The sequence below is a fragment of the Podarcis muralis genome, chromosome 5, assembly GCF_964188315.1.
Source record: "Podarcis muralis chromosome 5, rPodMur119.hap1.1, whole genome shotgun sequence".
NCBI lineage: Eukaryota > Metazoa > Chordata > Lepidosauria > Squamata > Lacertidae > Podarcis > Podarcis muralis.
This window is the reverse complement of record NC_135659.1, coordinates 49598872-49621688: the sequence shown is the minus strand read 5'-3', so window position 1 is coordinate 49621688 and position 22817 is coordinate 49598872. Positions and strand designations below refer to the sequence as shown.

General features: G+C 42.1%; 1 protein-coding gene across 1 annotated transcript; it reads right to left on the bottom strand.

Annotated features, from left to right (window-relative positions):
* Window positions 1-479: 479 nt before the first annotated feature.
* On the bottom strand, window positions 480-22426 carry LOC144327804 (uncharacterized). Its single transcript, XM_077928770.1, has 2 exons — window positions 21870-22426; window positions 480-1611 (listed from the first exon to the last, which is right to left on the bottom strand). Exons 1-2 carry the CDS (start codon window positions 22258-22260, stop codon window positions 1430-1432), a joined length of 573 nt encoding a protein of 190 aa, XP_077784896.1. The 5' UTR covers window positions 22261-22426; the 3' UTR covers window positions 480-1429.
* Between the last annotated feature and the right edge of the window lie 391 nt (window positions 22427-22817).

Genomic DNA, 22817 nt, shown 5'->3' with positions numbered 1-22817 from the left:
CAGGTTCAATCCCTGGTGTCTCCAGGCAAGGCTTGGAGAGATTCCTGCCTGAGACCCTGGAGAGCCACTGCCAGTTATTGGTAGACAGAAGTGAGCTTAATGGACCAATGGTATTGACTTCCTATGTTCCAGTGTAATACAAGGCTGGCTTGCAATGCTACCATTCTCTCTTTGCAGGCAGTCAGAGAGAGGTCAGCTAGGAAAATCAAGCAGAGACATGGCCTCCTTGCATCTGTGCCCATCTTATACCACCAGACTGATCCTGGTGGAGAACACAGTGGAAACAGATGCTCCGCCCCTGCCCGTTTGTTTTGTGCCTCCCTGCTTCAGTGCTTCAGGAAACAGAAACATCTGTACGACGGGGAGAAGCAGCAATGAAAAATAAAGGCTGAAAATGCAAAAGGAGTGTGTGCAGGGTGGCGGCTGCTTCTAATCTTTACAAGACAAGACAGAAGAGTCAATCATTTCTGAGGCTGAGCTCTTTTCAAAATCTTGTTTTTTACTATTGCACTAAAAAAAATGAAACAGGAAGTGGAAACCTATAGAAACAAAGAAAAAAACCAAATTGTTCCACAGAGAAGATGGTGCTAATATGTGTGTCCAGGCACACATTGTTCCACTAAAAAAAGGGCATACATTAAACTAACCAGAAGGCGGATTAACAGCAGAAATTAGAAAGGTGGTGCATATATTTTGCACTTTTGCACTTTGTGAGGCTTCATTTGAAATTGGCAATGCTTTCCGCATCTGTGGATAATGTCTCCTTTTCTGCCTGGCAACAGAGTCCCCATGCTTGTTTCAGAGTCCTCATGTTTATCTCCGTCTAAGCCTCCTTGTGCTGAAGGTTGCCAGCTTCAGAGGCAGAGCAGGCTTCTGAGCCTTTAATATTTGTGCAGTGGCGGTGGCAGGAATTAACCAAAGAAGCAGGATCACTCATTGCAGTGCCGTGGTAGCAAGAAATGCTATCCTCAGGATCAAATACTTCTGCTGAATACTCTGCATAGCCTCTTCCCAAGGAGAATGCCACCCAAAAGGGAAAGCAGATCTTACACAACACTATGGGATCAGAAAAACCATGGCTTGTCTTGCAGATTCGCTCCTTATTATGCTTCCCATGGGATTTCTGGTAGTCTGTGTGGAGTGTTCCAAAAAGCTGCGACCCTCTGTTTATATATAAAGTTGCAGTGTTTGTTGGCATAGAGCTGCTTCATGCTAGCTTGTTGCGCTGGTCATTGGATGTTCCCAAAGGAAGGGACATTGCACACTCCAGTATTTGTACAAGGTTGCCAAGAATTGAGAATGTAGCCCTCATCAAAGTGGCAAAGTCATTTTGAGGGTGGGGAGAAAGTACCTTTTAAAAAGGGGAGCCCTTCCCTTTCTACCTGTCACCCTCTCAGCACTCCCTACATATATCCAGGGACCAGCTTGTTCATATCTGCTGGGGTAGATGACAAGAAGAAGGTTCAGTGATGGAAATCACCACATCCTGGGGCTGGGACTCCTGGTGATTGTGCGTCCCCCGAATCTCGCCCATCTCGTTCACGTTATTGCTGATGCAGTTCACGTCGCTCTTGTTGTTGTTGTCATCAGCGTTGGGACCAAACATCCAGTCTGCAATCAGAACAACAAAATGCAGGAGTAAGTGCTGGCAATGAAAACGGGAAGGGGAGCGAGAGGCTGGTAGGGTTGATGTGTAGGAGGAGCAGCTTATTCAGGGTTTGCTTTCTATTTAGCAATCTACTTGAAAAAGGGTATTTATGTGGGGAACCTTAAGCTTGGGGGCTGAATGTGGCCCTGCAGGCCTTTCTATCTGGCCCTTGGAATCCCCCCTAAGCCACACCCCCTCTCCTCAGACCATGTCTTTAACTGGCTCTGTTCCAAGTGCTTTTTGCCTGGTTGTAATCAGTCCTTGAACTCTAATAATGCCTCTTGATTGTCTGGATGGAGGACTCTCTCTCTCTTTCTTTCTCTCTCTCTCTCTGTGGTGTTTCTAATTATATTTTCTCAACAACCTCCCTTATAGGTAGGTTAGGCTAAGAGCGTGACTGGCCTAAAAGTCTCCAATGAAGCTTCATGATGGAACAGGGATTTGAGTGTGTATCTCTGCTTCAACTGTGGCATTTTATACCAGATTGGATATCTATATGTCCTGAAGCTGTTTCACATAGCTAATTGCTTCCCGGGTATTCTAATGTCACACAGTTTCTTGTATTAGTTCTTCTGCATCTGTATCCAACGAAGTAGGATGAGTTTATTGTGGTGCTGCTGGTGTTGCTTTCTGGGTCACAGCCACCGTCAACAGCCTTCCAGTCATGATTTTGGTATTGCTATTATTATTTTAAGAAACACCTAGGGAAGGATAAATTTCCATCCATCAAAGAGGTGTCTTTTAATAATTTGCCTGAGGACAGGGAACTTGAACAAAATAGATATGCTGAGAAATGGAAGAAATTAATAGGTATATTTTTTAAATGAAAAGAAAGACACTTTAGTAACCTAGCACTGAATTGTTTGGTCCCCAAATGTTCACTTTCTCATGGTTGTCTCAGGACTCCTGTTTTCTTTCTACATGGAGACCTTTATCACACAGTGTTTGCCTCATAAAAATAAGCAACCATTTTGCAATCCCTAATGCAGTTCATGGAATATAAGATACACATAGTTTTAACAGAAGATGTTGCCAGCTTCTTCTGTTGGGAGTGCATTTCAGACCACAAAGCAGTGTGGTCATAGTCAGCAGCCATAAATATTCAGATGCAGTGAGGGAGTTTTGTATCACTAGTGACTGTAGCAACAGTACTAGATATTGCAACAGATACAGCTGGTGTTACATTGCAGCTGTAAGGGAGGGTGTTCACACACAAAAATGCCCCTGAGTACCGCTTGTGGTGGCATAGCACCCACAAAGGTCTTACTACTCTGCACTAAGTGGAGTTCTTATAACTCCCCTCTTTCATTACCGAAGGAAAGTGTTTGTATGACCATTGAACAAAAATAGCCCCACTAGTGTTCCGCGGTCTCTGGTGACATGGCACTTGGTTTCAAATATGTAGGTCAAAGACAAGTCTACTCTGGAGATAATTACCTGTCTGGGCTCACCCATCCCCCCTCCACTTTCCTAGGGGGCTTACAGCTACTGTAATCTCCCCAAGCAAGAATGTATTGGAATCTCTTCCCTAATTAAACATCCCTGGGGATTTTGAATCCCCGGATCCCTAAGCATCTCCCATCACTCAGCATTTATTCAGCCCGTCAGCCCTCAGATACTTCTCGGCTGTCTGAGAAAGAGAAAATCTACCCTTCAGCTTCACAAGGAAAGACTGTGGAATGCAAATGAAAGGGAACTGTTAATTCCCAGGGGAAATAAAACCAAATTAGGTCTGTCAGAAGAGACTTGCCACTTGAAGTGTTCCTTGCTGGGAAGTAGCCTAATATTTAGCAGTGCTGGAATGCAGCCTATGTGATTGCCGGAAGTCAGAGAGGGATCATGCGGCTGCACTAAGGTCCTACTTGTGGGCTCTCCCTGGGCATCGGATTGGCCACAGTGAGAACAGGATGCTGGACTAGATAGAGTTTCTTATGTCCTTAAAGCATTGTGACCAGTGGATTTGTGCCCACTGACACCACAAACAGAAATAAATGATGCTGGAGACATGGAACTATGGTGTTTGCTTTCTATATAACTTGCTTGGTGCCCATTGGTCAGGAGTGACTCAGCCAGAGAGGCTGAGAAGGCAATGAGGAGCTAAAATTTGGAATTGAAAAAGGGTAGACCAGCAGCCAACAGCATAGTAAGGCTGCGCTGCTCGCTTGACCTCCATCCGGCTGAGTCACTGCAACATACCAAGATGTAGAGGGGGAAGGAGCACTGGTGGAGCCAAACCACTGAGCCCCTCCCTCTCTCTTGCAGCAGCAACTCAGCCAGATGGAGGTTGGTGAGCGATTTAGCCCCACCATGCTATCCACTGCTGGAGTAGGCAATAAGGAAGGGAAGGACATTAACAGTCAAAATGAGAAAACAGTATCCTGGTCCTGATCACAAAATGACTTGTGATGCTGCTCACCATATAATAACTTTAACCAGCTACAGCAAATCCAACGAAGAGTCTTGTGGTACTTTAAAGACTGACAGACTTATGGCATAAGCTTTCATGGACTAGGCTCTGCCACATCAGTTGCAGAGTTTTAACTTTGGAGGAGGGAGCTGAAATCTGAAAACTGCCAACTCTAATACAGGTTATTTGTGCACATTAAAAAATATCTTTTGAAAAGGCATCTCCAGAATCTCCCCCAAAGGCAAAATAGAGGCATTGATTTACCAAGAAGTACCAAAAAAGAAAGACTGTTGAGTAAACAGGAACAAAGATAACGTATGTATTACTGATATAAAGCTTACGTTATCTGTTTTCTTCCATATATACTTAGCCGGACCTTAAGCTGGACCTCCAGGTTCTCCACTAGGGAGATGGCCTTTTTGGTGGTGGTGCCTCAGTCACAGAATGCCTTCCTTGATGATACTTTGTATTTTTTTTATTTAAGCAATTTATATATCACTTAGCTACAATAGTTACTAAGCAATATACAATAGAGCACAATACATTAATATCTCCAGGCCTTTTAGTACCATGTTTAGTTCTTGAGACATTATTTTAGGGATGTGGCTTTTAGAATAGATTTATGTTGAATAGGCTGGTTTTTATGTGGGTATTGTAGTGAAGGTAAGTGTTCTAACTTGGTTGATACTGTCTGAATTTTGGGCAAATTGCCCAGAGGATGTTGTTAATGACCAATCAAAAATACATATATAAAAGGGAAGTGACTGTTGCAGAACAGCAGGTGGCAAACAGCCTACTGAGAAAGACAAAACCCATGGAAGAGATGAGAAAATGGTTAAGGATCTCAGTTCAGTTTGCATTTTAATACGAACCTACTTAATTTGCACTTCCCGAAATAATGCATGAACCAAAACACAGCCACCCTTCAAAATCCACAAATCTCAAGATTTTATTATGCTGTTCTTCAGCTGACAAATGTGTACAAAAAACCAGTGTCGTATTAAAGGATGGTGTGCATAAAAAGACATAACTCAGTGAAAATAATATACAAAAAAAGCATTATATTAGGGAGAATTGCTTGAAAGTGGGTGTATATTAGGTGAAATTGCATACAGCAATGTTTATATGTGCACCAAAATACTGACAAATTTTCATGAGAACTTTTTTTAAAAAAGAAGCAAACAAATAGTAAACAGATATGGACATGAGGAGAACTGAATTTAAGACTAGGGATGTGAGAAATGGAGAGAAACTGAAAATGTCAAATTTGATGACCACTAAAAAAAGCAGCTGAATTATTGTCAGGATGTAGACAGAAGAGATGGAGAGAGCTCTGGAGTGAGCATGGCAGTTCCCAATAAGGAAACGGTCTCCAGCCAGTGCCCTGAAGTGCCAATGCCAAAAGCAGGAATATTTCAGTCTGCTCATTGAAGATAAGGCACCAATTTAGAAAAGGCTCCCGAGAGGCAGAAATGTAGACTTGGTAATAGATTCTAAGTGACAAGATGCAGAATGTCTCTCAGCCACAAAGGCAGGCATATTAAGGATTCCATATCCATGCACTCTGATTGAAAACACACACACACACAAACCAAACAGCTCTCTCTGTAAAAAAAGTTGCTTTTCTCTTTGTAGTTTGCATTTCACTCTAGATGTCATTCAGTGACACTTCACTCTGGGAGACCCTGTTAGCAAACTGTACCATATCGTGCAGCTGATCTAGGTTCCACAAAAAAGGCTCCCACAATAAATGGAAAAATTACACACACACACACACACACACACACACACACACACACACATGACACAGCAATAATGAAATAGTAATAACAGAGATTAATGATATATGGTTTATTATTGTTTATATTTTGAATTAGATATATATGGAGGCACCATTTTTAAAAAAACTGTTTAGGGACTCTAAAGGTCTTAATCCAGCCCTGCTTATATGCAACCATCCTCGCACATCCTCCCACACTAAATCTTTCTTGCAGAGGCTTTATTCACTAGGAAGATTTCTACTTAATTTCTGAAGCGAATATGGAGACGAATGCAACATTAATCATATGCTCTAATGGTCCCTATATACCAGGGACCGTTTCTATTTTTCAGAAGGGTCTCAGGGTTCATCCTTACATTCACTTGTACCATGCCTAGAACGCATGGGTCTGGGTGGTTTTCCCCTTGCCCCACTCCTTTCCAAGGGAAAACCTGCTCTTTAGCGATAGATTGGAACAAATGGCAATCTGGGGAAATCCCAAATTGCTGTTTGCTCTGGCTGAGCACTAAAGAGCAGTTTTGCCCAGGAAAAGCCCTCAGGTAAACCACTCTGACAGATGTCCCCCCCCCCAATTTTGGCGATACTTTATTAAGATGTTGTTAGTGTAAAATGCTATGCATTCAGCCTCCCTCCCTAGAATCCCCAGAAGTTAAATATCACACATGTTTTATCTAGTGCAAATGCATGTATATACATGGCATGAACACCAAGGCTACAGCAGGGCACAGCCTGTGTACAAGAGAGGGAGGGAGGGGGAGGGAGGGAGGGAGAGAGAGAGAGAGAGAGAGAGAGAGAGAGAGATAGGGGGTGGTATGGCAGTTTTATATTCAGTGCTCATTAAAACACAATCGCAAGGCTGTATGGTTCCAATTGTCTGTGTAGAAGTATAGCAGAGTCAGGGCACCTCAGCAGTTATGAAAATAGAAGACCGTGGCTGATAAGCAAAATCTCAGCTAATGAAGTAGAGCTGAGATTATTAGCATGCGGCCACAAACAATGAAACCTGTCTGTTTAAGAAAGACACATATTCTAAGTAGATCATTTAATAGATATCACTTCCGTTAATGCATTGGGTAGAGGTAGGGTTGTCAAGATTTATTTTGGCAAAAGCTTCTATGCTTTTAGCAGATATCACATAGAAATTTAGCAGGTAAAGCCCTCCACACCGCCAGGCATGGAGATGAAATTATGACAAAAATTTTACCCACTAAATCTCAGCCCACAATAAGAGAACAGGTGTCTCTGTGGAGGGTGGTGGTCGTTAGAAACAGACTGGCAACATGATTTCCCACCATAGGAGCCTACTCCTAGGGGCTGAGCTCCCTTTGCTCCCCCCCAATAAAATATTAGAGGGAGCCATGCCCGCCAAGTTGATGGAAATTGTCATGATGTGTGTGAGCCACGTCTTGTGATTGATGGGGCAGGCTTACCTGGGCCCCCCAAATATATTATTCAAGTTGGCACCCCTGTTTCCCACTGCGTCCGACTCATATCTCCCAAACTGAAAAAAGGACTCTTTCCTTCTAAACAAGATTTTATTATTTTCACTCTCTGTCCTATCAAGGAACACTGGCATTTGTATTTTTTTCTCTGTTTTCAGAAGACCTTTCAGTTCAACAACTGAAATCCTCTGGGGAGTCTGGTTTAGCTTCTGCCTTCCAAACAATTGGTTTATTGTAGCAAAAGTCTTGCCCTTTGAAGTGGAGTGTTGTGGAGACAATTCTCTGCATATTTACTCAAAGATAAATCCCACTTAGTTTGGCTTACTCCCAGGAAAGGGTGGGCAAAATGGCAGCCCTAGGGTAGAGGACATAGTTCAGTGAAATAATGCTTTGTGTGTTATATGGGTTCAATCATTGACACCTCTAGTTTGTTTTTTCAAGATGTAAGGCTGTACACACAGCAACTTGTTTGTAGCACAAAAATGTATTTTTCCCTCAATCTCGAATAATTCATGCTCATTCTCAACATGCTGCTTTCAATCTAGATGGATTCTAGATCCTACTGTCAGCAAGAGTAGTTCTAGTTACGTGATACACGTTTGAATGTCCTCCCCTTGATTTGGTTATCCATACAGTTTCTTCCCTGCATGCCCCAAGAGAAGGAAGAAGGAAGTAGAGACTGCAATATGACTCACACAACCTCATTGGGCAGGCTTAGATATATACACTCCATTGCTGAGACCGCCTTCATTTGTTTTCAGCTGTTTTCAAATGGACACACTCAAGAGTAATGGAGAATCAATGCGCAATGAGCTTTTACTTTTGGAATGAAACCAGTTTCTCATGAAAAGCTTAAAAAAATAAATATATTGAAGTAACTCTAGGTTGTGGGTATGGACTATGCTTTTTATTATTATTATTTAAAGTAACCAGTTGCCATTGATTCTAAAATAAAATGTTTTGTGCATGCAGGGTTAGCAGCATGACAAGGGAAGATCTCTGCCTGATGTCCAGGAGAACTGCTGCCAAGTAAAAAATGCCGTTTTAAGTTGATGGCCCAATCACTGATTGTATTCAAATATTGACTTGCAAAGAGAGCATCTGCTGCAGCAGGGATGGGGAACTAGACTCCATCAGCCCCAGCCAGCATGGCCAATGCTGCAGGGTGTCGGGAGCTGTAGTTCAACAACACCTGGAGGACCACAGTTTCTGCTTCAGGGAAGGATGATCACCTGTTGCATGTTAATGCCAAGGTTTCGGCTCAAAAAGTCTTTAGGATGATGCCGTTCTCAGTCATCCCTGAGTGCTGTCCACCCTGCTTCTTCCTACTTTGCCCCACCAAATCTGTGAAATGGCCCAACTGCCGTTGCCAGCCCTGCAGCCTTTGCAATGACATTGGCTGTTGCTCCTTCGGCAGTGAAGTTGAGGCTGAATCCCTGTGCAGGCGTTTTGATCTTATGAGCCACTGTGTCAGTGTAGCAGCTCATAGGATTAGCCTGCTAAAACGGATTAGTTACTCTTTATCACTCCTCCAAACATCCTCTCTTACGCACAGTCCAACTGGGGAAAGGGTGGATTCCCCCCACTGTTTCAATTCCAGCCGATGAGCGGAGTGGTGATTCTAATCAGTGTTTGTGTTTGTAATTATAGTATAGATGGAATTGAGGTGTGTGTGTGTGGGGGGGGGTGGAACTGAAAGGGTGGCTGCTGCTAGTTCTTTGGGATTAATTAATCTAGGGTCGAAGAGTGTTATCCTGAGAATGAATAAGCCCTGAAATATAATGCCAATTGAAGTAACTCCCATCTGTGGCTGCTCTCAGCTGACCTCGTTCAGCTCACTGCTCAAGATTAAAAGCTCCTCATGTCTGGAAGAACTCCAGGAAATGGGCATGGGGAGGGGGGCAACTGTGAGCCTGTTGGACCCAGTGCACTTAAAAAGAGATCACTATGGCATTTGGTCAATCTTTTAAACAAGATATCAACACTTCTTCCTGACTTTTCCGTAAGACTCTTTTAGCATTGGCTGCATCTTAAGCATGCAGGCTAAAGGAAAGCCCTGCTGAACTCAGGTGGTGGGACAGGAAATCCCAGGAAATATACTGGGATTGCACTGTACAAATGCAGTTTATTGTACATAAAGCTGGTGGCACCCTGGGCTCCTTTCGGAGGAAAGATGGGAAATTAATTTAATAAATAATAAATATGTATGCCACTGTTTCTAACCCTGACTGGACAAAACTAACAAGGTAGGGTGTCTGGAAAAAACCCCAAACAACCATGCAGTTGTGCTCTGTTTACCGATACTGAGCATTTTTAGCGCTCCCCTGTCATGCTTTCAAACCTTTATCTAGTCATGAGGGCTAGATACTTTCTGGCCCTGGGTGCAATCTTAAATCCACTAAAATTGCCAGCAAAAATACTCTGCTAGTTAGACACTTTCTTACTGGCTAATCTATGCCTCCTTCCCTGCAACAGTCTGCACTAGAACCTCTTGGCTTTAGACTGTTCTGACCTGTTATATCTCCCTGTTTCTTTCTTCCAAAAGGAACAGGAAGTGATGTGGGAGGATGAGTGTTACCATAATGAGATTGCAGATACTATTAAGGTTCATTGACGTCAGTGGCCAAATGTCATTGGGAGCAGGTGGGTTATACCGTGATGGGAGATAATTCATGACCTGAGAAGGCACAAAGATAGGGCCAGAGGTGTGTAATAAAGACATTGGACTAGGTTTAATTCAAAAGTTCTTAATATGGAAACTTGCATAAGGATTTTTCAGAATCAGAGGGACCAGAATGTTAGTGGAGATCACGTAATTCTGTGCAGCTGCCCAAACTACCTTTATGGGGTGAAGATAACACAGTGCAAGTTTTTCAGTAAGGCTCTTCCTTCCTACAGTTGAAGAAAATTGACCTAGATGCCCAGCGACTATTTGCAAAGCCCTTGTGCTACTCTGGCATAAGATGCACATCATACAATGTATACTTTTTATTTTAAATGGAGGAGGATTTTCACATGTTGAAGACAAGTCAACAGAACTGAACATTCTTTGTATGTTCAGTGTATGTACATTTTAATGCAAAACATAAAAATGTTTCACAGATTTCATTAAGGCAGGCATGGCCAAACTTGGCCCTCCAGCTGTTTTGGGACTACAACTCCCATCATCCCTAGCTAACAGGACCAGTGGTCAGGGATGATGGGAATTGTAGTCCCAAAAACAGCTGGAGGGCCAAGTTTGGCCGTGCCTGCATTAAGGCAATTACCGGTGGGAAGGTAAATGCCGTTTCTGTGTGCTGCTCTGGTTCACCAGAAGCGGCTTAGTCATGCTGGCCGCATGACCCGGAAGCTGTACACTGACTCCCTTGGCCAATAAAGCGAGATGAGCACCGCAACCCCAGAGTCGTCCCTTTACCCTTACCTTTAACTAAACAGGAGGCTATGGTTTAGAAGGTAAGAGAGTTTAATGAGTGAGGAAAGTAATGGCAGACTATCTCCAGTGTAAGAAAGAGTCTTGGTATCTTCTAAGCAACAGGAAGATATCACAGACAGAGGCATAGGACCACAAATGTAAATTTAGTCTCTTGCTCAAGCAATGTCTGCAGGGTGACCCAGCCATATTTATTTGGATAGCTGTAGTCATTACGGTGAAGTCCAAGCTGGCCTGACCATGATGACCATTGAAATATCTTTTTCATCAAATTTGGAGAGCAATTATGGGGGTGACATTTTTGAACTGACCTTGTCTAAAATACAACACTCATTGTCTAAGCCTCCTGCAACAGCAAGGATTTCAAATATGCTGATAACAACATTTTGCACATTGTTCCTGGAGCAATTGCACTAGGCCTGTGTGGAGAACGAGGTTGCAGAATAGGTTTAAGCCAGCCCTGGGTAAACCTCATTAGAGGGTTGCTTACAATGTAGCACAACAAGAAGCAGGACCACACATCAGTGTTACTAGATCAGAAGCCAAAAAGTCCCTACAGAGAATAATACAATTTCCCAGTCACTTGTCTCAACAAATAAAATGCCACATGTTCAAAACTGGTTGACCTGGGGTCTTGCCAGTTTCCATGCTAGAAACATATAGTGGACTGGAGATCACAACAACACCATGTCTGATTTCATTGGATTTGAATTTGCACAACATCTGCAGGAATACAGCGAATGGTCGACCACAGAAGGATGTGAATTGCTATTACTGTGGTTGCCAAGGACAGAAGCATATTCCTCTGCATTCCCAAATGTTTCCATAGCACTTTGGCTCAAGAGATTTCCATTTTGCTTGCAAAAAAGAGCCAGCACAGAAGCTCCGGCAATTGCCTTGTAAGCCTTGCAGACTGTGGGCACCCCTTGCAAACTGAAATTCAGTCTGATTTCAGTATAAACAGCGCACTACAGCAGACCGGGGGAAATTATATAACGGAAGCCTTTTCTAATTCCAAAGTAAATAACAGGATGGCTTATTTCTTCACAGGCTAATCTGCAAGATGGTTTCCGTGGGGATTATTTTGGGACCTTCTAGATTTAATATGTCACTTATCCGCAGGGAGAGGTAATTAGGATGTTGCTAGCTAGTACTTAAGGAGATGCTGTTAGGATTTTTCTCTATGAGCAAGGAGAGCAAAGGTACCCTTAAGACTTGTTAGCATCCAAGGTCTTATATCCAGGCACAGGGCTGAGGTCTTTATTAGGGAGATCAGAGAAAGCTCTTCCTTTGGGGAAGCTTAGGTTTCCAGACAAAGCATATATTAGGCAACTGTCCTCAACTATTTCTACAAATTTAGTGCGGAGGCTATACAACACCACTGTCAAGTGGTTGTTATCATGCATATGCCGCTGCAGCTTCCCATAACTTTCCTTTCCCCTTCCCAAGTCTTGATTTTTTTGGAAAGCCAATTCGTTGCACTATTTCGCTGTTGCTATTTATCACAATGTACCCACTTTCTGTGCAGTGACTAATGAAGGTGCACTCTTATTGTGCAGTGGCCGTATACTGGCATCTATCCAAACATTGGAGAGATAGGTGCAGAAATGCAGATGTCTGAAAGGGACCTTAGATGCTGTAATAGTAATAAAAATGTTAACTGCCCTCTCCTGCTATGGTAACCTTTGGTGGCTATTGCTTTTGAGTTTCTGCCATGCTTTGCCTTTGTTACAAACAAACAATATTTTAACCGAGCAATAGTTGACAACAGCCAGCGGAAGCAGGATTCAACAGTTATGAATCCTATGGGTTTTTGCCTGTTCCAGTATAAAGGAGTCAAAAACCACTGCATCTGTAAAAAGAAAATTGTATAACCCTCCTATGAGATTAAGAATGTTATAAGATCAGCTGGGTGAACCCAGAGGATCCATTTAGTCAAGCAGCCTGCTTTCTGCAGCAAGCAGCCAAACCCAGGAAGCCCGCAATTGAGACACAGCTCATCACCATAGACCTCTCCCTTGGTTGCTCCCCACCAGCTGGTATTTTGTGGCCTCTTGAGGTGTTCACAGGGTGTTCACAGATTACATTCAACCAGTGTAAAATCTGTACTTGTGTACACAATAGTTGAGCTGATTACTCATCCAGTTATTCACATGCAACATTCACATGCAACATGGTCTGTGTTCACAACAGCTGAGCTATACAAATCAACAAGCTGTCGATTCTTTCACATAAACACCTCTACAGGTATAGTGTTTGTGCCTCTGTTTAGTTGTAATGAGTGAACAAACCTACAGTCATGATAGATGAAGGCCCCAGGAGGATGAAAAACAGCAGGGAAGTTCAAAATAAATAAGCATGGTAAGGTTGAGCAGATAAAATTATCCACTTTCAAAACATTAGGAGTCATCCAGTGAAACTGGTTCTAAACAGAGAAAAGAACATTCTTCTTCATTTAATGCACAATCAACCTGTGAAATTAATTGCCACAAGCTTCAATTGCTTTTTTAAGAAAGAAAATATGCAGTTGGTCTGTCAGCCCCAATGGTCAGCATCTGTAGCAAAACGAAGAAGAGGGAATCATACTCTATTTTTGAGGTTCCCAGAAGCAGCCTGTCTGGTGGCCTTGGGAGGGAGCATGCTGGGCAATGAGCTTTTGTAGTGGCACACTTGGGAGTGCCACTGCATGGTAGTCCACACAGCTACACACCCACACCATGTGCCCAAGGAGGCTGCTGTGCTGACTGACTGACTGACTGACTGACACACACCCACACCCACACCCATGCACCAGTACATGCCATACTACCTGATTTTTAGGATCAGCACACCCTCTGCCAATGCTGAAACTGCCAATGCTGCCTCTAAATGCCTTGATGCTTCTTCTGCAAACCTTTCTGTGTGCTTAAAGCTTAATAAATTCACAAATATGAGAGGTCATGGCTGAAGCCTGTCTCAGAGTTATACCCAGGCCTTGATCCAATGTATGTAGGTGCTGATAGTGGTTCCTCAAGGGCAAGAGGGAAAACAGTCCTCAGATGCTCAAACTGACACTTTTTGAGTGAGCTGAGCTCTAACATCAGGAGAAAACCTCCACTTTTTTCACCTGGTAATTTGCTTAACCTTAATTTGCCTCAAATTAAGTCTGGGATATACATTTGGAAAAAACTAAGGTACAGATCATATTGCTGACTGAGCGAAGGCCAAAGCAAGACATAAAAAGGTAACAGTTATTATTATTTAGTTAGTTAGTTTCTATACCGCCCTATACCCGAAGGTCTCAGCGTGGTTCACATAAAGGATCACATGCATAAACTCAAAATACAAACAACTCAATAAACAACCCCCAGCTTGCAATCCTTTTTCCTTTTATGAGTCCTTTCTTTCATGACTCGAAACTGATGGCAGCTGCCCCTTATGCTCTTGAAGAGCACATTTTAAAAATCAGCTGTGACAGCTCATGCGGGAAATGTCCTCCTGAGGAGCAAGGCCAGGAGTCCTGTAATTGTTTAACAAATGACTTTATCAAAGTGGCAGGTAAGGAAGCAATCCACTTCTTTTTGCAGGGATTGTCACAACCTTAGCTGAAAAGTAGGCTTGCCATATGTCAGGAAAATTTCCTGATGTGTCCTGGTTTCCAGCTGTAAAAATGGCATTGGGGGGAATTTTGTCAAATCTGCAAAATGCCAGGGGGAAGAAAGCTCAATAACTTTGTGGGTGTCAGGAATTTTACTGTACAAAAAGTGGCCTAGCTGGAACTTTGAAAGAGGTGAGGACAGGCATTAACTTTGAATATTGAATCTGAAGAATGTGACTTCACCTAACTTCAAGGCTTCAACTATACTGAAAATCCTGGAAAGTTCAGATTTGAGACTTTTCTTTGTTCTAATGCAGGGGTAGGCAACCTAAGGCCCGTGGGCTGGATGCAGCCCAATCGCCTTCTCAATCCGGCCCACAGATGGTCCCGGAATCAGTGTGTTTTTACATGAGTAGAATATGTGCTTTTATTTAAAATGCGTCTCTGGGTTATTTGTGGGGCACAGGAATTCGTTAATATTTTTTTTCAAAATATAGTCCGGCCCACCACATGGTCTGAGGGACGGTGGACTGGCCCACGGTGGACTGACCCCTGTTCTAATGAGTGAGTCCAACATGAGAGGCAAGGAGGAGGACAGGCTTCCTGTACATTTCACAGAGTTTTATTCTGATCTGCTGAATTATTTTTTTAAGAAACCCAAGTTAGTCTTGGCCATTAATTTCAATGTATCTACTCTGAGTAGGACTAGCATTGGATACAATCCACAGCTGTGCAGAAGCAGAGTTGCTTTTCCAGCTTGTCATGCAGGGATGATCTAAGCCAATGTGGCATGTTTCGTCAGTTATTCAACAGATACACTGATTTATTAGTAGCAATTATTAATTTATATTTATTAAATTTGTATTCCATCTTTCCTCCAAGGAGTTCAATATTGTGTACATGGTTCTCCAGCTCCACATCTTATCCCCACAATAGATGAGACTGTGACTGGCAGAAGGTCACCCAATGAGCTTTAGGATTGAGTGGGGATTTGAATTTTGGTCTCCCAGTTCCTAGGGGAGGCACCATTTGCAATTTCCACAGTGCCACTGATGTAGTGTCACTCTGGATCACTGTAGAAAATTTAAATGGTGGTGTCATTGGACTATTTGCTCCCACTGCTGTCACCAGGTAAGCCCACTGAGCAGGGCTTCTCACTGATGTGTGCTTTACCAAGGTTCTCCTCAAATCCACACAGGAAAGGGTGTGAGGAAAGAAAGGCCCAGGGTGATAATCAAACTGCTTAAGAAAAGAAAGCTCATCTGATCAAAGAGAAGTCATCCAAGTTCTTTGAAATGTAGGGGAATTTTCTCAGGAAAGCATTTGTCCCTCAATTAGTGTATACTTTTGGAAAGCATCCATTTTCATTGCTTAATTGCTTAACATTATCGGGGCTTAATGGAGGCCTAACTTAATTGGCAGCCATTCACAAAACTATCCAGCCACTTCTACAAATTGACATTGCAAAAAAATTCCAGCATTGCCGCTAGTTGTATCTATTACACACATATAAATAATATTCAGATATGCTAAATGGAGAAATAAAATGGTTCTGTTACCTCCTTGGCTCATGGTTCGCTTCAAGAATGGTCCACAGTGTTGAATTGGACTCCCACTCTGTTGTTGATATTTTAAGGGAAATTGCAGCATCAATGGCAGTGTAAAATAAAACCATACATGGTTAGAATGTTTGGGAGAGCAGGGTTCAAAACTTCGCTAAGCCACGAAGTTCACTGGGTGACCTTGGGCCAGTCACCATCCTTTAGTCTAACCTACCTCTCAGGCTTGTTGTGAAGATGAAATAGGGAGGAGGAGAACCATGTACACCAGCTTGGAAGATAAAAGCGGTATATAAATGTAATAACTAAAACAAACAAATAAATAAAAGTGGCTAGAGATGTGTTATAGCATTCTTCCTCTCTCATAAATCCAGATTAGAATGACTGAAAATTCATTCATACCCCATTTAAATCAGTTATCAGTTGCTTTCAGAAGTTCTATATACAGTCCTAATTTCACTCACTTAAAGAAAATGTTTCTTATGCAAAAGAGAAGCCTAAAACATGGTGTTTGGAGATAAGGCAGAAAAAGAACAATCCAGCAAGGAGGCCAACGAGAAACTGGATTTATTATTGCTATTAGGAGTGGTTGTTCGTTTAGTTATACATTTCTTACCAAACATGGTCCAGTTTTTGAGCATTTGTAGCTGGATATAAACTGAATGCCATGTCTATACTGGCTGTTGGATGAAGAAGACAGGGGCAGTGTTTACAGGGTAAATTAGTTTTTCAGTAATGGTTCCCCTGATTTGCTTTACAAATTCTTTGTGCTTCATTCAGCTGGACAGAATTTCCTGCTTATGGTTCTGCTTTCTCTTTTGTACGCAGTCATATTCCCTAGATCAGCTGTATTGTTATCCAAATTCACTGTTGCAAGACAAACTTTTGTTTTCAGTCTGCAGGTGCAAATGCATTCTGAAAGCTCTGTCATCTGTGGAAGGTAGGAAACCATGCTGTGATGAACTCCCTACCGCTTTAGGATTTCTCAAAGTGCGGAAACAACATTGCTTGAATTTATTCAGCATAACACAAATATTTTGAATATTTTCAATCAAGGTTCATTCAAAAATAAGGCAAATCGCTTTCATATTTCCCCCATGGAATTTATGGATAATCCAAACAAGCTTCTGAAAGAAGGGCTCAGAGCAACAGACTGTCAACATATCAACAGTTCAGACCATGTGTGAATTGTCTACCTGGGTGTAGGGTAGGGTTGTTCAGGTTAGCAGCCTCTGAGTAGGTTAGCAGCCTCTGCATAGATCACTGCTCCTGCCAGCACTGCTCCTGCCAGCACTGCATTTCACCAATTATGCTTGCTTCAAGAAGTTTGTGAACATTCTGGGAGGTCAGATTTAGTCAGAGCAACCATACGTCATGTGGTTCATACCTAGAACATTGTACCATGATCTCTAATGGACCACCTTTGATGGCTGTTCAGAGTTTGCATGTGTTTCGGGATGCTCCATCCTGTCTTCCTCTAGACAAGGATGGGTGACAGATGCAGACAATAGTGGTGTGGGAAGTCATCCCACCACATGACTTCTTATCAATGTTACTGGAGAGTAACATATAGGCTGCCATACTAAATACACAACTAGGAAGCAGGCCCCATTATACACAGAGTGACTGATGTATTAGTAGGCACAACTAGGATGGTAATGATAATGTAATTGCCTCATGCCAGTGCCTAGAAGCCAATGCTATTCAGAGCCCCAGTCCAGATCCATTTTACAGCAAACAGTCCCTAGAGCAGAGATGGGGAATCTGTGGCTCTCCAGATGTTGGATTCCAATTCCCTGGCTATTGGCCACACTGATGGGTGATGGAGCCCAACAACACCTGGAGGTCCACAATGCCCTCGTCTCCGCTCTAGAGCAGGCATAGGCAAACTCCGGCCCTCCAGATGTTTAGGACTACAATTCCCATCATCTCTAGCCAACAGGACCAGTGGTCAGGGATGATGGGAATTGTAGTCCCAAACATCTGGAGGGCCGGAGTTTGCCCATGCCTGCTCTAGAGCTTTAGCCAGAATTAATCTGTGAGGGACAGGTTCCTCAAATCTAGCAAACAGTTGGGCTTCAGAGTTTGCTGGCAACTCTAGGCACCTTCTGGTGTGTTTTTGAAATGAGCTGAGCAAAATGTCCTGATGCTTTTTAATGAGAGGTGTCCTTTTATTTGCCCACCTCACAGGGAATATTATCCTATTCTGCATTCATTTTTTAAAATGAATCCAATCTCACTCTGCTCACTCCCTGTTGGCGAAATAAAAAAAATACAACTTTCAACCTTCATCCCTTTCCATAAGTCAGAGACACATTATAAAAGGTTTTATATCCCCTCAAAAGAGACTTTTCTCAAGGCTACAATGTCACTTGGACTCCCTTTGAATTTTCAATCTGAATAAATTGAGTAACCTTGAAAATGGAAAAAAGCTGGTTCACCTCATTTGTTGAGAGAGGTTCACTGTAAAGAGCAAAGCAGTATGTTTTAACATTATCTAAGAACCTGTGCATACAGGTATATTACCTGCCATCTGACTGAAATACACTTATTTAGCAAAGTCTATAAACTCACAATGTATTTATTTATGCCTTAATCCAAAACAAAACAAAAACCCAGACACGTTGTAGCCTTCTAGATATTGGTGCATGCTTTAGCAACACAATTTAGAAACAGCATTAGGTGCAAAGCTCAAATTCTAAGAGGGCCTTTGTGATGCAGAAGGTCTCAGGTTCAATCCTTAGCATATCCACTTAAAAGGATTTCAGGTAATACACTTGGAAAAGACCCCAGCCTGATACTGTCGAGAACTCCTGCCAGTCATAACAGACAATGTTGCATTTGCTCAGAGTTGGGGAATCTGCAGCCATTCAGATGGTGTTGGATTCCAACTCCCATTAGCCTCAGGAAGCATGGACAATGGTGGGGTTCAACAGTATCTGAATGGCCACAGGTTCCCCACCGCTGGGTTAGATGGGTGAATAGTCTGACTCTGATAAGGCAGCTTCATATGCTCATATACGGTAGGCATCAATTGGCTAAAAGGCAGGGGCGGGGTGCTTGGGCTGGCACTTGTAGGTCCTCTACCTTCCATCTCATAATCAGTACACTGATTAAATGGAAATTAATTATAGGGAAAGGCTGCATGACTGAAAACGACCTAACTATGGCAACTGTGTGAAAAGAATTCAGATCAAACCGAGAGTTGCTTCCCACTTCCCTTTCACCTTCTGTCTGATCCCAGAAGTCATTTTATGCAAACTCATTCAAATGAAGATCCCTCTTGGGAGGAAGGGAAAATGATGACTCACCTGACAATGTTAACAAACATCATCTCCCTCTCCCTCCTTGGAGAATTCAGTAATTTGGAGCATATAAATACGAGTAATGCATGTGCTGCCTGCTAAGGAGCGTGTGCTTCACTTTAGCAGACTTGAGGTGCCCCTGAAACTTATTTCCATTTTCTATTTGCATGAGGTGAAAGCAGGTACAAATTTTTGTTCTGATCATAAATAAAAGATTGTGAGTTCCAAAACTCACTCTTTAGCAGAGCTATTATTTCTGACAAGATGAAGGATGTATCTGTGAGCCCAGTGAAATGAATCAGATTTGGAGAACAGTTGCCATCTCCCAGCAATGAGGGAGTACCTGGGAAGACCTAGAAAAATGGCACAAACCAAGAGCACTCTCTCCCTCCCTCTCATTCATATACACGCACACACACTTTGAGTGGTTCCATTATAGATCAAATAAAATCTGTGTGGATTGTTCCTGTTGTGGATTACACCTAATAATACGGATGAATGTCATTAAAATTAAGCATGTTCTGAAGCCTTTTGCCAGAGTTACATCAATAATTATGATAATCACCATCAACATAGCATAGCTTATTTGGAAATAATCTAAATTCCCATTTAATTAATATGGAAAATGGAGAGAGATCTTGGCACCTGATCAAGGTCACACAATGTCAGCAGGTCTCCTTGGAATCCTGCCAGGTAAGATCCCCTTGCATTGCTCCCAGTCTAGTATATGCTTGTGTTTTTGCAGAATTAGTGTCTTACACTACAAGCCTTGCAGATGTCCATCTGTGTTTGCACAGTGAATATTATGCCCATCTGATTCTGAAAACAATGTGTGTGTTTTTAAATGTGTACACATATATGTACATGTTAATCATTCATAATAAAATGAGACATGGCTGTAACACACTTTATACAATTTGACCTACAACTTATCTATACTTACTTGGAAGTAGGCACTGCTGAACTCAATGGAAATTACTTCTGAGTAAATGTGCATTGACTTGTCCTGCTCATTTCTGCCTCTTTACTGATTTAGCAGATTTATATCTGTCCAACAATCCATACATACTGTAGATGTTAACTAGTCAAAGCTTAAAATGTTCAGAATAAGAAAACTGAGGAACTAATGTAGTTTAAATGTGACAGGACGGAGCAAGATTATTGAAAGCTCTTTTAAAACATATTATAAACACTGCAATCCTATACACACTTCCCTGGGAGTAAATCCCACTGAAGAGAGGGGGACGTATTTTTAAGTAAGCATGCTTAGGATTACACTGCACAGTAGATGTTTTGGATCCTTTGAAAACAGAATCTTGATATTTTGATTCCCCTAACTCCAGCACATATGGCGGTAATGTTTCATGTTAATACTCCTTTCTGGAATATTAATTGTAAACAAACAAGCACACACACGCACTCTTACTGATATGAATGGCTATATGAATAGCTACCATGCATTATATTACCCCATAAGTCAATTAATCAGCATCTAGGAAAGCAAGAAACCCAGTTAAAGATTGTAGTCCTATATTTTACAATGGATCAAAGAAACCAAGTCCCTGCTCCCAAGGATCTGCTGTCTAAAGTATTATTCTGATGGTGAAACCTGATTAGGCTTCGGAATTCTCTGTTGACCAGAAGTTGTGTGTCAGTTCAATCACAAATTATGAAGGATCCACTTTGCTTCTACAAATGTTTCAGCAATTAATCTCTGTGGCTGTTCAAAGTCTGAACATTACTATAGTACCTGGTCTTCATTTGCATAATTCAGACCTGTATGCTGCTCCATTAAAAAAGTTAAGGTTTTTTCAGCTAGATGGCAAGCCAGGGATAAAAATTCAGCAGGAAAAGCAGGAAAAATAATAATGGAAACCGTTCTGGGATGAATGGGGCACGCTACATGGGAGTACATGGTGAGATATAAAAACAATGCAAAGTTTTAAATGATCTACCTTTGAATAAAGGGAGCATTAATTCTTTCTAACATTATGGATCATTATTACTTAGCCACATTACTTTGCTGTAGTAGTTTTATTTAATAAGGCAGTGCTTATTAGATCCAAATCCAAACAAAGCAAAATAAAAAACTTGAATCAACACCACCCTGTTCTGAATTAGATTCTTTTCTGGTGTTTTCTCATGTAACACCTAAAGTACCTTTGAGCATCTATCCCATAATTAATGTGGGATAGAAAAGAAAAGAGTAATTTTGAAACTGTACATTATAAGTGTTTTAAGGTTGTTAGCACATCAGGGCAGGGACCTGCCCATATTTTTAAGTCACTTTGTTAAATACTATGTACATTAATGGCACAACGTAAAACAACAACAAACAACTCAAATGAATGCTTAGGTTATAATTCTACACACACTTATTTGGGAGTAAGTCTAATAGTATTGAATGGAGCTTCTTTATGAGTAGACAGGTACTGTTAGGCTGCAATTCTAACTTCCTGATATTAGTGGGGTGGCGGGTAGGATGACATATATGAACTTATCCTCCACCAGCAGAGAGGAGCATCACTGGCAGTAGTGGTGTGGGCTCTGCCACTCTCTAGAACCCAGTTAGGATTATTTTGCCCATCAACATTGGAATTACTGATATGTGGTGGTGGGGGAGGGGAGAGAGTAGAAACCAATTCCAGCATTCCATTTGAAAATGGACATTGTCACCAATGCTACACACGGTATATAAAAACGTGTTCCTCCAACACTCACCTATCAAATCATGGACAAGATCCTTGATGAGATGCCCAACAATGGCATACGCTACTGCCACCACCACAAGTGCTGCCATAAGAAGGTAGAGCACAGCTTTGGGCAAAGGGATTGCATCCCGAGGAAGAGGTTTGTACTCCTTGTAAAGCTGGTCATTGTCTGAATATGAGTATTGGAAAAGGTGGTCCAGGCCAGTGGTAAAGTTACTGGAATTCATGGACTGGCTGTTGGACAAATAGCTGCCTTGATCAGGATCCTGCAGAACACTCACCACAGAGCTGGTGGTGGCTTCCACTTGCTGCACCAAGTTGAGAGTCTTGTTGACACTGGGGAGGATCTGGGAGAGAAATGTGCTCCAATCTTTTATTGCACTGATGTTGCAAATGATCATAATGGCAAAGGAGGAAAATGGATTTTCACAAACCCGGGAGCAGCTCAATGCACTTTCCCCCCCTATATGTAAACCATCCCTACAGGTAAAAAAACAGAAATCAGTCTGTCCAAGAGCGACTTGCCATTCAAACTTCACATGATTGTCTATGTGGATCCAATGGTGTCACATTCTAAATCCAAATTCTAAAACAAGGAATAGTTCCTGGAAGAGAAGCAGATTTGCCCTTTCCACTTGTCATTGATATTTTCCAGACAACTCTTCCTGGTGCCAAATGGGAAAAGATAAAGTGATATAAGCTGGCTTCTGGCTTCACTCATCTGGACAGAAAATATGGAGTCCAGTATCTCAGGATACACCTACAAGAGAAAGGAAACACAAGCACAAATAAACAGAGCTGTGTTAAATGAGGCTTATTTTTCAGTTGCTTACTGTTTGTTTAGCAGCCTCAATGTGTCAGGGGCTGTACTAAACAGCGACCTTCCGGGGACTGAGCTGGTCACACTCATTTCTGCAAGAGTCTGCACGCACCACTGCCCAAACTAAAGGACAAAGCG

Bases quoted from the DNA above. Each gene is read 5' to 3' on its own strand.
- LOC144327804 (XM_077928770.1), bottom strand. From the start codon at position 22,260: ATGATCATTTGCAACATCAGTGCAATAAAAGATTGGAGCACATTTCTC. The intron at 1,612-21,869 runs GTGAGTGTTGGA...TTCTGATTGCAG, and splicing joins TCTTGTCCATGATTTGATAG to ACTGGATGTTTGGTCCCAAC.